The sequence below is a fragment of the Lithobates pipiens genome, unplaced genomic scaffold (genome assembly GCF_037356315.1).
Source record: "Lithobates pipiens isolate NorthernLeopardFrog02 unplaced genomic scaffold, aLitPip1_a1.2 Scaffold_27, whole genome shotgun sequence".
NCBI classification, from domain to species: domain Eukaryota; kingdom Metazoa; phylum Chordata; class Amphibia; order Anura; family Ranidae; genus Lithobates; species Lithobates pipiens.
In genome coordinates, this window is record NW_027507788.1 from 135,779,543 (window position 1) to 135,794,088 (window position 14,546).

At 42.2% G+C, this 14,546-nt stretch overlaps 1 protein-coding gene across 1 annotated transcript; it reads right to left on the bottom strand.

Moving 5' to 3' along the window:
• Window positions 1–746: 746 nt before the first annotated feature.
• Window positions 747–6,467, bottom strand: LOC143934150 (ferritin, middle subunit). The gene is made up of 4 exons (XM_077457514.1): window positions 6,214–6,467; window positions 3,335–3,481; window positions 2,390–2,515; window positions 747–1,081 (listed from the first exon to the last, which is right to left on the bottom strand). Exons 1-4 carry the CDS (start codon window positions 6,313–6,315, stop codon window positions 926–928), a joined length of 531 nt encoding a protein of 176 aa, XP_077313640.1. The 5' UTR covers window positions 6,316–6,467; the 3' UTR covers window positions 747–925.
• Between the last annotated feature and the right edge of the window lie 8,079 nt (window positions 6,468–14,546).

Below are 14,546 nucleotides of genomic sequence, written 5' to 3' on the forward strand. Positions count from 1 at the left end.
TTTTGCGTAAATATGCCTGGTAACCCGCTTCCTACTTAAGAAGTGTGCCGATTACCCTCTCAAAACACCCCCTTTTTTCATAGGTTCTCCCTTTCAAGAGCCAAGCCGTCAGCATGAAGAAGCTGGGATTTGGGTGGCAGGCTGGGCCCTGAAGGAGAAAGTCCTGCCGGACTGGAACATGCTGAGGGGGAGATATGAACCGATTTCCCAGGGAAGGGAACAAGGTCCTCTTGGGCTACCACGGGGCAATCAGAATCAGTCTGCCCTCTGAAAGACTAAGGCCCCATACACACTATCAAATTTTCTGCTGATTTTTGTCTTCAGATTTTCCAAAACCATGTAGTGCAACGGCCTGCCTGATTGCATACACATTGAAACTCCTAAGGTTTTACCTCATATGGTTTTAGTAAATCTGAAGGAAAACAAAGAAAATCTGATAGTGTGTATGGGGCTTTAGTTTCTGCAGTAGCCTCAGGATTAGAACTAAGGGGGGGGGGGGAGCATATGCTAAGTGGAAGTTGGGGGGAGTCTTCACACGCTGGTGCCAGGCGAAGGGGACTTCCCGAGAGATCCCTGCCATCTTGGACTTTCTCCATGATGGCGTGGATCAGGGGCTGGCGACCAAGACAAGTAGGCCTGCCGTCCTGTAAGACGACTTGAGAAAAAAAAATGTAATCAATGGTAAAAGGTCTTAGAAAGACTGGATATGTTCTCTTGAGATCCATGAACACAAACTGCAATAAATATACATGCTGAAAGACTTTATTAGAAACTTGTTGACAAGCACAGCTACTGCTGCATTATTAAACATAGGATCACAGAAAGTTTGAGAGATAGATACATTTTGTCACATGATGTCACTCCAATAGTAGAAGGACTATAGATGGGAGGTAGACTGGCTGGACCCTCATGGGTGGTACACAGCTTAGCTGCTCTCTTTCACACTATGCTTGTCAAACAGGTACTCGCCCATGCCGTTCTCGGGCAACCCAAGGCGTTTCAGGTTGGTGATGAAATCTCCAAAGCGTTTAATATCCTTCACCTGTTCCTCCAGATATTCCGATTCCAGGAAATCACACAGCTGAAAAAAAACAAAAAAATTATGTTGGTTAAATGTCCATTACTTTAGGAGAACACAAGATAAGATACATTTTCGGAAAATCTGGTGCGTCCCTCCTTCTGCATCAATGCAACTACTTTTAATTCCTGTATCACATTCTGTGATTTGCATTATTCATTTTTTGTTAAAATTCCTGGTCATGAAAGACTTTTTCAGAGGATGGAGGAGGATCTGGCGCTCTACCACCGTCTGTCCCACTATCCCATACTTTGCATCTGCATTGTATTGGAACTGTGCTTTCTCCCTTTACTTTGTAAAGCACTGCCAAAACTGTTGGTGCAATATAAATCCTGTATAATCATAAATAATAATCATTAGGGCTGAAGTCGCAACCATTCAAATTTAACAGTTCTTTTAATAAGGCAGTTTAATAGAATAAACACATGATCAGATTTGTTTTGCTTGAGCAATACCTTAAAGTGGATCTAAAGCCCAAAAATTTACCTTAATGCATTCCGGTAAAAAAAAAAAAAAAAAAAGAGTTTAGGCATCAGCATCCCCCCCAGTTTTATTTACCTGAGTCCTCATTCAATACAGTACCATGCACGTCTGGAGCTATTCTCTCCCCTCCTCACTTCTGGGTCTTGCCATTGGCTCCCAGTGCTGTCAAAGCCACAAAGCCAGTGACGAGGGAGCAGAGTCCTGCTGTCTACTCCTGAGGCTCAGGAGCAAGCACGCACAAGAGGTCTTCCCTTATTTTTTTGGTAACCACACATACACCTTGTCTGCTTTACCATGTCACCTGTCTAAACCCAACCCCTCTGACACCTCCAGGGCACATTTAGGTGCAGTCTGAAAAGGTCAGCTCAGAAAACGCTATTGACAACACCTATCCTCTGCCCCGGTCGCCAGCTCACCCTCTCGCCCTGCACTTACCCTGTGCAGGTCATGGCTGTGAGAGCCGAGTGATTGAACACAGCAGCTCTCTGCACCTCTTCGCTCACTAGAGCGCTAAGCTTTGGAGGGGCAGGGGAGCGGCCATCTCAGGCTCTCACTGGCTCTGGCTGAAGCACCTGAAAGATCCAGACTTCCTTTATCAGGATGGCATGCTGCCTGGACTGATTCCAGTGACTTCAGCCCACTCTCTGCTGAAAATGGGTTTTGCACGTCTGTGATTCATAGGAGAAGTATAGCCAAACAAGCTTTGGCTATACTTCACCTTTAAGCTATAAAGAGAGTCAGCTGTATCACTTACTTGCTAAGTATTATATGACAGAATAAGGAGATTTACTGGCATTTAACTCTTTATCATGGTGAGCAGATACTTACATGGGGGTCAACTTTGTCGGTGGCCACCTTGTGCAGGTCCAGAAGAGCCTGGTTCACGGTCTTCTCCAGCTGCAGAGCAGCCTGCATGGCCTCCAGGGTGTTACCCCATTCATCACGCTCGGGTTTCTGAAGTAGAAAATAGTCTTATAAGACAAAACTTTTATCCAAAAATTTATTTTTTTTACAAATAATTGCTACACAAGTATTTTTTGTACCTTATGGGTCTATTTAGGCTAGGTTCACACTTAGGTGGGTACAGGAATGCATGTAAATTGCACGCGTTCCCATGTCCAGAGGCAAAAACGCACTGCCCTTCAGCAGACGCGCAGGTGTGCCATTAATTTTTAAGCCGCAGCTGTAATTTTAAAAAGCTGAAGATACCTTTTTCTGTGTTTCCTGCAGGTACAGCAATCCATTCAAATATATGGGCCGGTGTGCCCGAACATATACGGCACACAGCAAACAGCTAGGATGTGAACATAGCCTCCTAAAACATATATTGCACATGCTGAATGAAATGCCCTATAAATTTTGTAAGCGATTAATGTCTGTATCTATAGCTCCACCTAGTGGCAAAAATGTGGTATAATTTTCTTCATGAAGGGTTTCAGCAAACATTACTGCATTTGGCCACTAGATGGAGCTGAAGAAACAAGCATCAATCTCTTACAAATTATGGGACATTTTGCTCAGTGTCCATGAATGCTTTTGATATTCAAGCAACTGTTTTGGAGATTTAAAAAAATGGTCTTAATTAGCTTCTTGCTATAAACTGAAGTGCCAATTTTCAGGACTTAAAAAAATAAAAATAAAAAAAAGCCTAATACTCTGCTCCAGCTCATTACCAACATAAAAGCCATGTCCTTGGCCTCTTTCCAAGTTCTTGAAAATACTCCCCCCCCCCCCCCCAAACATTAGAGGTCTGAAACTGCAGGTTGTTCTTACCTTGATGTCCTGCAGGACAACGCGCCCCCCGCGCTTGTTTTGATATTTCATGAACTTCTCTGCATGCTCCCTCTCCTCATGACTGTGCTCCTTGAAGAACTCGGCCACATTGTGAAGAGCAACATCATCACGATCGAAAAAGGCATACTGGAGGATGGAAAAGGAGATTAAGGTTTAATGCAAAAATTTACCCAAAATTGACCTTAAATCTGCATTATGTAACACCTAATATCTTATATTTGTGGAGATGTGCAGTTTATTGTTCTCTTTGAAAGATATACAGCTGTCTATTGCCACATATGAGTAAGATAATGTAGCTTAACTGCAAGCAACTTTAAGCATAGTTGGCTTTAAGCATGGGGGTACTCAGGGCCTTACATAAATGAAGCATTATGGGAAAATTAATTTAGATGTCAGGAGGTGCGCTTTTGGTCAGAAGACCTGCCACTTCCAAATGCACCTCCATTTGTTCTATTACTAAATAACAGCATGAGAATTCTTCCAGTTGGCCAAGAAGAGTTAGTAATCACCGTTACTTCATGTCAAGTATTCCTAATCAGACTTTATACTGGAAATTGTACTTGCTTATCTGCACTGATAAGGGATTAAACATTAATAGCAGTAAGCAAAAAACACTAAATGCTCAGTCATTTTGTCAGAATCCAGAAAAAGGGAAGTTCACACACCAGTACTAATGAGACACACACACACACACACACGTAAAGATTTAAGAAGCCCACTTGATCTTATGCAATAATGAATAGCAATCAGATTTTGGTTCCTTTGTAGTGAAATTCTACAATATTTATTGCCCTTTGTCTCCAAGCACTGCAAACCAGAACCATTGCCATCAGAAAAACACTTGCAACAATTGTGCAAATAGTGTTGTCTTTAAAGATGTACATCACCCAACAAAGCAGCAGCAACAGTTTATCCATCTGTATTTTGTAGAAGACATTTCATCTATTTGGGACACGCGATAAGACGCGTCCACCCTTCTTGAAAATTAATGTTTAAAGTGTATATATAGACAGGCAAATCTTTCATCAGGAGCAATAAAATTAGGAACTGTGAATTACACAATGCTAATGCTGGAAATGGCTAGGTCCTCTGACACAAAGCTGCATGTGATTTACTAGAAAAGTGTTCCAGTAATTATAAAGTGTTATACCAATGAAAACTGTCAGCTCCAGTCGGAGACACTGTACTGACTAAGGATGAGCTCCGGCGTGGTCACACAGCCCACGTGCAGAGCCGGCCACTGCGCTAATCACAGGCAGTGAAACATTGTCCCGATGCGTGGCTGCAGAGATCGGGAAATGTCTCACTGCCTGTGATTAGCGCAGCGCGGACTTCCTGGCGGGCTCTGCACATGGGCTGTGCGACCACTCCGGAGCTCATCTTTAGTACTAACCATGCAAGGATAGTTCAGCGATCTCTGTCAGACGCGAGTAGAGGAGAGCCGATCGGCTGCTCCTCCAACAGGGGGAGGATGCCCACACTGGACCACCAGGGATGCTACTAGGACCACCAGGTATGCCACCCTAGACCATCAGAGATGCCAATCAGTGCCCACAATGGATGCCAATCAGTGCCCACAATGGGCATCACTGATTGGCGGGCATTATTGTTTGGCAATGATTGGCATGGCATCCATACCATCAATTAGATCAGTGCCACCATTCTGTGCTGCCTATCAGTGCCCATTTGTGCCACCCCCATCAGTGAAGGAGAAAACTTACTTATTTACAAAGTTTTGTAACAGAAACAAAAAACCCACACAAAAAAAAACCCCAAACATTTTTTTCCCCCAAATTTTCAGTCTTTTTTTATTTGTTTAGCAGAAAATAAAAATCCCAGAGGTGATCAAATACCACCAAAAGAAAGCTCTGTTTGTGGGAACAAATTGATAAAAATTTTGCTTGGGTACAGTGTTGTATGACCGCGCAATTGTCATTCAAAATGCGACAGTGCTGAAAGCTGAAAATTGGTCTGGGCCCGGTATTGAAGTGGTTAACAACCAATGAATCATCAGGTAATCCCGCTGACGACTCATTGGTTATTAAGATGTGGTGGCCACCCGCTCCTTAACCAGTTTACTGGTTGTTAAGGATGCCAGTGGCTGCAGGTCCCTTAAATATCGCATGCCGGGACCACTATTTTACTGCATGCATTTCTAATTTATTTTTTTGTTTGAATCAACTTTTACTGGTTTTAAGCAGTATTTAAGGAGCATTTTTTTCTTTATGCGGTAAATATCGCATAAAGTAGTAGTGAATTTACCTTTTCAAGATCTTTGGGAAAATACCTAACTTCTGCATGCAATCGGGGGTCTGTGAATGGAGCCCATGATCTTAGTGTAAGATGCTGTTCTATGTTTAAAAGTAGCAATTGCTCTGACCCTGGTAGAGTGAGTACATGTAACACTCCAAGATACATTGTCAGGGCAAACAGTGATGAAACCAGACTGTAACTTTGTCAGTCTTGGTACTGAAAAGTGTAATCTGACCTTGCTCAACTTGTTTTCAGCCTATGAAACAGAACTAAAAGTGCCATGTTGGTACTGTTAAAAAAAAAAGGTAAAGTATGTATGCATGCGCGTCTCTCTGGGATCTACATTTTATTACACATTGTATATTGTATAGTTAAATACAATTATAAAACTTAAATAAATGTAATTGCACTTAAGATAATAGTAGTCCCATATATTATGTAGTATACAAAATGTACTAACGCAGACCACAATTAGTTACAAAAAAAAAATACAAGATATAGAAGTAAGCAAAGCACAGTAAGAAATATGTCCTATATAGAATATTGTAAAAAAAAAAAAAAAAAACACCCCACCACACACAAACAACCATAACCAAAATCCTTACCAAGGAGGAGTAGGTGTAGGAGGCGTACAGCTCCAAGTTCAACATACGGTTGACGGCAGCCTCGCAGTCGCGGTGGTAGTTCTGGCGCACCTGGGAGTCCATTTCGGCGTTTCGGTGGTTTTGGGTGGCGCAAAAAAGTCAGAGAAAATCAGATTGAAGATGTTTGGAAAAAGAGCAAAGGACTCAGAGAGGGTTCCGTTCAAACACTGTTGAAGCAAGAACTCTGCTCAGAGTCAGGTGTAGATCTGATCACAGCACAGAGGAGCTCTGTATATATAGGCAACCAGCCTGAGAGTCTGGGGACTGCCCTCCCTCCCTTCACTTACGTCATCTACCAGAAGCCAATCAAGCTACTGTTATGCAAGAATCTTGGCCCTTGGCCAGGAGACAACAGTAGAGCGAAGTTCATGAAGAAACATTACTTTTTTTATCTTAGCATTAGCCAACTTTTATATTTAAATGTAAGGCTGAATTACTGCATGGAGAAGAGGTCCTGTTCAGATACACTGAATTATTACATTAGGTTGGCTCATATCATAATAATTATACACAAATATAGACAGCAAACAGCATTTGGTGTTTGAGTTTCAATGAATGTTTTTCAAATTTTCTACTGATACTGTATGACACGCATTTGCAAAACCTGTACTTGGAATCGTGGACAGACAGAATTATCATTGGAGATGGGACACATTTCTACTCCAAATAGATGACCAAATAAGAACTGCATAGAATTTTTTATGTTGCAGTGATATTTTAGAGTAGCTGAGAGAGGAAAGTATGAATGAACCAACCTAATTATAATAATATTATCAGATTATCTATCTCATTGCTCCTGCTTAGCATGGCCTTACTGTGCTACGAAATGAATACCACTGTGTGCTCTGCCAACGCAATCAGTTTATTGGGTTATATATCGTTTTTACAAATTATATATATATATATTATGATGCATAGGAACTATTTAGATTATTGCCTTGCGTTCATCTACGATCCGCCAGTGATATCGAAGCAAAGATTTGATTGGAACACAATTGATTGGTCTCATCAATCATAGAATTAGTACAAATGCGGTCTATGGGAGTGGCGGGTTATAGCTTTTATATAGCACACATGCAAAAGCATTTAATTCATTGATATTTCTATATATAGGGAACCAGTTAGTAGGATATTTTTCTATTAAATATGTATTGATTTGCATATTGTTTTTACAAATGATATACATTATTATAAAGCACAGGAATCATTTAGATGATCAGATTGTGTTCAACCACGATGCGCCAGAGATATTAGAGCAGAGATTTGATTTAAGCAAACATATACACACAGATCGAAATGGGATTGATTGGTCTCATCAATCATAGACCTAGCACAAACATGGTCTATGGGAGAGGCAGATGATAGCATTTACATAGCATACCTGCAAAAGCAAAAAAAATCAGCTGGGTGGAGTGGATGTAGTATAGGCCAGGTTCACACTTGTATGACAAATGCTCCGACATTGCTGCTCATGTCACATGAAGTGTGCAAATCAATGTTTCCCTATGAGAGCCGTCTTAACTGGTCCGACACAAGTCGGTTCGACTTTGAAAATGCTCCCTGCACTACTTTGGTCTGACCTTGATCCTATTTCAGCCCATTGAATAGGAAAAAAGAGGGGGGCGAAAGAGCGCCCCCCCTCCTGAACCGTACCAGGCCACATGCCCTCAACATGGAGTCACCCCCAAAGCACCTTGTCCCCATGTTGATGAGGACAAGGGCTTCATCCCCACAACCCTTGCCTGGTGGTTGTGGGGGTCTGTGGGCGGGGGGCTTATCGGAATCTGACAGCCCCCTTTAACAGCTGTTATATAGCTGAGGGCAGGGTCACTCGGTGAAGTAAACGGGCAACCCTGCCTTCCTCTGACGTCACGTGGAATCAGAGGGGTCACTCATTTACATCACCGGATGGCCCCTCCCTCAGCTATATAACAGCTGTCACCAAGAAGAAGCGTCAATCCATGGAGGCGGAACTGTTACAGTTTTTTTTTCTTTTTTGGTCCGTCGGGCGGTGTGAGATGGATTTAAATTGCGGGGCATTTTTATTTTTTAATAAAGGACTTGTCCCAAAGCGTCTCCTGTCTTTTTTACTATTTTTGACACTTTTTTTGTGAGATGGTAGGGGTAAAATGTACCCATTACCAATTCACATGGAGGGTCCCCTTGATCAGTTTTAAATTACTTTTTTTCCTTTAGAAATGTAATTTTGCTGTGGTATTGTTCTAAACATGGGAAAACTGTGCTACTTTACAGGCATACTATAGACACCCCCCCAGGCACGATATTTAAAGGAATATTTTATTTTTAATATTTCACTTTAATCATTATTAAAATCACTGCTTCTGAAAAAATGTCAGTTTTTAAAACTTTTTTTTGCATTGATAGATGTCCCCTGGGGCAGGACCCACACCCCCAAACACATTTTATGACAATAACTTGCATATGAGCCTTTAAAATTAGCACTTTTGGTTTTTCATGTTAGTGTCCCATAGACTTTAATGGGGTTTCGTGGCTTTCAAATTTATGGCGACCACTGCATAATGTTCGTTGTTCACCGAATGTCCGAACAACCAAAGTTCGGGCCGAACAGTTCGCCCATCCCTACTCAGGACTCAGCAATGGACACTTCAGACTTGCAATCAGGAGCTTCCAAGAGGCCTACCCCTACGAGTCCCATCTCTCCAATGTGGAAGATGGCCAAAACCAAACATGCGAAGAACAGCGTACCCCCTTGATCCAGACAATGTGATCTTCTTGCCTCATCCACACCCTGGTTTCCCCAGGACACTGTGACATAGGTATGATGTGACAGAGTGGTCCGTGACTGCTTGCATTTCCTCCCCGTCCCTGTTCTCTGAACCCCCATTCAGTCTGTTCTCCTGGCATGGGAACGGTGAGGAGATTTAAGGAATCCAGGTATTCCAGGCTCTGGGAGGCGCCAGGGTCACTGTGCCCGCTGTTCCTGGCACCATGCTGCTCTCCTTTCCCGCCGTCTCCATCTCCTGGGCCACTCGCTTACACTATGTAGACCGAGTGATATCATCCTGCCCACCCCTTAAGGCCTTTGCTGTCCTCGCCCCAGCTGTCACTGGCCCTGCTAAACTGTGTACAGGTGTGAGCAGGGCTGGAGCTAGAATAAGGACCAAGTGGGGAACCCCCCATCCGATCCCTGATTCCGGGGGGGGGGGGCACTTGCCCTCCCTTGCCTCTACTTGCGGACACCCATGGTTGCAGGGGAAACATTTTTGGGGGTTTTTTGCCCGAGTTTACCACTGCTTTAACAGGTCCAGCAGAGCATAATAGTTCTAGTTGGAGCTTCTATAAACTGCGCCATAAAATTGTAATAGGTTTATAAATTTCTATCCTCCCGAGTTCACAATGCACTCCTTCAGCCAGAAGAAGCAGCTGACCTACCTGGCTTTCTAAGTGTATTGTTAATCAATTACAATCCATCCTACTTTACTAGTGTCCTGTTTCATAGTTACTCTGTTTGCATCATAGGCTCCAAGTAGTATACAGGTGAAAACATTGTTTTAAGTGTAAGTCAAGGAAGCAAATTTCTGCTTAGTCATGGGGCAGAAAAAATACGCAAAGGTCAAATAATTACTAATCAGTTTCTGCCTGCAGTAAAACAAGTGTGGAAAAGTACCAACTGTTCAAATAGTTGATGATGAAGTTATCTTGGGAAAACAGCCCAGTGACAGTCATTATTCAATGGTTATACACAACCAAATCCATATCGCACCTCCCAGATGCTTCATCCTTATACAATTGTTTTGTAAATCAAAGTACCAATTTGGAATTGCCCACAATAATTTCTTAATTTAATGATAGATTCCTGCATGCATAATTTTTACAGTATCCAGACAAAGGACAATACAGGCGCTCCCCGAGTTACAAACATCTGACTTACATATGACTCCTACTTACAAAAACGGGAGGGAGACAACAGGAAGTGAGGGGAAATCTACCCACTGGGAAGAGAAATTCACTCCTGTAATGCCCCGTACACACGATCGGACTTTCCGACAAAAAAACGTGGATTTTTGTTCAAAGGTTGTTGGCTCAAACTTGTCTTGCATACACACGGTCACACAAATGTCGGTGAACAATTACGAACGTAGTGAAGTACAAGACGTACGGTGAGCCAATAAAAAGGAAGTTCAATAGTCATGAGCCACCCTTTGGGCTCCTTCTGCTAATGTTGTGTTTGGTGAGCATTGATTCCGAGCATGCTTGGACTTTTGTGCGATGGACTTGTGTACACACGATCGGAAAGTCCGACAACAAAATTAGTTGTCGGAAAATTTGAGAACCTGCTAGCTAACGTTTGTTGTCGGACAACAAACATTCCATGGAGCGTACACACGGTCTGACTTTCCGCCACCAAGCTCACATCCAACAGTTGTTGTTGGAAAATCCGATCGTGTGTACGGGGCATAAAAGTTATCATGGGGAATAAGGTGTCTCCACTGAAACTTTCTCACCAATTCTTGTTTCCACAACAACCCAAAATGTTTAAAATCTAATTGTCACAGGTACAGAAAGTGAGGTGAAATCTTCTGAACAGGGGCACAGATGGAAAACAAACATTACAGGGGTTCCAAATTAAATTCAACTGAAGAACAAGCTTACAGAACCCATCTTCATTGTAACCTGCGGACTACCTGTATCAGGAACAGGGGTAGACTAACAACTGATGGGGCCCCCGGGCAATAGGAGATTATGGGGCCCCGGGCAATAGAAGATTATGGGGCCCCCGGGTAATAGGAGATTATGGGGCCCCCGGGCAATAGGAGATTATGGGGCCCCCAGGCAATAGATTATGAGGCCACACAGTACACACACACACACATACAGTATACGAACAAACCCACAATATACACACACAGTATACATATACACACGCACTAAAAATGTACTGGAGAGTCGGGGCAGCTATAATCTTGGGATTTTTAAAAAAACACAGATTTTTACATATTGTCTCTGGTTTTATTGAGGCTGGCAACCCTGGTGGAGCACCTTAGTGGCATGGGGCACTCGGGCACTGGTCAGTCCACCCCTATCGGGAATATATAATTTCACATAGTTTTCTGCTGCAGAGTTGAATATTTAAACAGAAGGTGCCACAAAGATTTTCTAACTTCTGGTTACTCTGCAACAAGTACATAAATGGTAAAAAAGTAAAAACAATATCTACATTATTCATAATGTTCTCTAACGCTGAAATATATCCTTACAAGTGACAAAATTGTTGTAGTATTTGGGGAGGTACTGTATATGAAGAGAGCTACAGAATAAATGGAATAAGATCACCAAAATTTAATCCATACACAGGCCATCAAGCAAACTACTTAAATCTTATCTGCCAGTAATTATATAACATATCAAGTGGTGGTGTTGAGACAGTGGTAAAGATGTTGTGCATAGATGCAGAGATATATAATAAGTAATGCAGAGTGCAGAGGTCAGATATAGCACTGATATAGCGGTTCCCTTTAACCGCTTTAGTACCGAGCACTTTTACCCCCTTCCTGCCCAGGCCAATTTTCAGCTTTTAGCACTGTCGCATTTTGAATAAAAATTGCGTGGTCATGCAGCACTGTACCCATATGAAATGTTTACCATTTTTTTTCACACAAATAGCGTTTTCTTTCAGTGGTCTTTAATCACTACTGTTTCTTTAGTTTTTTGCAAAATACATTTTAAAAAAAATGTGTTTTTCTTTATTCCTGTTATAAATTTTTGCAAATAAATCTTTCTTCATAAATTTAGGCTAAAATATATTGTGCTACATCATTTTTTGGGTGAAAATAACCTAAATTAGCGTATATATATATATATATATATATATATATATATATATATATATAAAATAGGCCAGTATGGTGGCCTGAATTTACGAAAGGAGCCCGGAAGGTATTTAAAGCGGAGTTCCCACTGTTAATTTTTTTTTTTTAGGATCCATATCTTTTGTTTATAAGACTTATTTAGAGCACTCACGTTTGTGTTATATTTCTGTTTTGTGTCAGTTTCCATAGTGCTTGTGGGCACGTGAAGCCCACAAGCACTATCTTCAGGGCTCTGGTGCAGCTGAGCGACCAGCATGCACCGCCCATTCTTGCGCATGCGCCATATGTACGGCGCGGCGCCGTACACTTCTGACGTTGCCATCATAACGGGCATCGTCAGAAGTGCCCGCCCCTGTTGTGATGGCAACAAAGCCCTCGGCGCTGCCCAATGACTCCTGGGAAATGATGACAGACATCTCTCAGGAGCACTAGCACGCATGGGCGCCGAGGGAAAAGATGTCAGGCTCCTTGGAGAGGAAGAGGCAGATTACGAGGGACCCCCCTAGCAACAGACCCGAAAGGGTGAGTAAAAAAACATTTTTTTTTCAAAGGTTGTTGTTTATATTTAATACAGCTGAATAATGTAAAAAAAAAAAAAAGTTTTATGACTGGAACTCCGCTTTAAGCAGCCCACTAGCCTATGCTCTTTGTCGGTTCTAGTGTGCGATACTACACGTTACTGGGCCGACTCTTCCCAGCTCACCTCATGTTCCTGAGTCTGTGCATTCGATTGCCAATGCTTCGCGGCTTCTCCGTTCGTGGTCTTCATCCGCGGTTTCTGCTCACTGTCACGGGTAGTATTCAAACCTTTTTCGCATGATGTGCAGCCTTGCGATTTGTTATGTGCTCCCTCCCAAGGAAATGAATAACACAATACCACTGCAAAGAGCCTCTTGGCATATGAAGATAAATAGAGAAAAGTCTGGATAGCCGCACTCCAATAGAAAAATGTCCTGTGCCTTTTAATGTGAAAATGGGATCACACTGTACAAACCACAGCAAAGCAGTATAAGCTAACGCGTTTCGCACTACCAAGCATTCTTACTCATAGCCTCTTGGCATAGCATGGAAAATTCCATCACTAGCAGTGCCAGGAGCTGAATCATTAAAATCCAACTTTCATTATCATTAGTAGAAGTCTCTTAGTTATTGGCAAAAACAATACTGAAATGCAAGTGAGGGAACAGGGACAGGGACAGACAAAATTCTGGCATCATATTAAACGTCAGAAGTTCTGTCACTGGACACATGCTGTAGACCTAGAAAAGAAAAAGTCTCGGTATACTGTATGGAAGCTGCATGTTCCTTCTCATTTATCATGGACTTATATTTCTTGGACTGACATCATTTCAGTAAATAAAGCGCATATTTGCTAATGTGTCCTATTTAGGTAAAGCACATTATATACCCATACAGAAAATGAAGACGCCTCATTTGCCAGGCCGCACCAATTCCCAAAAGTAGTCTCTGTACTACTTTTGGCGACTTCGGGGTGCGATTTCAATAGATATCTGTGCAGAAAACCACACAGATGTCTCTGAAATCGCCACCCGAAGTCGGGACTGACATGCGGGTGTGAAATTATGGGAGTTCAGCTGAACTCTCACAATTCCCGCTATCGGTGTGAACCTGGGCCAAACGTGTTAAAACTCCAGGTCACGTGACAATAAACCATACGGCTGGAATGTGACCGCTCTAACCCCCTGTTCCTATTTCACTGAGCAGAAATATTATTGCGTCGTTCTAAGCAAACACCATGTGACTGTGTGTTATATGCTGCTTGTAGGATATTTTTCCACAAGTTGCTGAGTCATTTCCAGAGCTTTATGCCGAGTTACGGAGATCGACCCAAAGATGTGTCGTCTGGTCTGCCACCTTACCATGTGTCTAGAGTTCAAGAGAGACAAACTACAACTCACAAAGCACTCGGATCTCCTGTAATTTTATTTGTGTTATAAGATTAAAAAAACAAAAACATATTGTTGGCATTTCAATAAATTTACGAGACAGTATTTCCAATAGGTTAAGTACTTCAGCTACGAAGATTTATCCCCCTTCCTGACCAGGCCATTTTTTGCTATACGGCACTGCTTTACTTTAACTGACAATTGTGCGATTGTGCACTATAAACAAAAAAGCGACAAAATTACAATTTTGAAAACAAATATATATTTTTTACTTTCTGCTATAAAACATCCAATAAAATAAAATAAAAAAAATTGATTTCTTCATCAATTTAAAGCGGTAGTAAACCCGCATTTTTTTTTTTTAAACCTGCAAAGCAAAAGGCATAATGAGCTAGTATGCACCGCATACTAGCTCATTATGAAATACTTACCTTAGAACGAGGCCCCGACATCTCGCCCGATCCACGCCGAGGAAGCCGACATGCTCCCTCGGCGTCTCTTCCGGGTATCGCGGCTCCGGCGCTGTGAGTGGCCG

Excerpts from the sequence above, each read along its gene's own strand:
- LOC143934150 (XM_077457514.1), bottom strand. The coding sequence starts at position 6,315 with ATGGACTCCCAGGTGCGCCAGAACTACCACCGCGACTGCGAGGCTGCC. Across the intron at positions 2,516-3,334 it reads TTGTCCTGCAGGACATCAAG|AAACCCGAGCGTGATGAATG; the intron begins GTAAGAACAACC and ends TTTCTACTTCAG. Across the intron at positions 1,082-2,389 it reads CCGACAAAGTTGACCCCCAT|CTGTGTGATTTCCTGGAATC; the intron begins GTAAGTATCTGC and ends GTTTTTTTTCAG.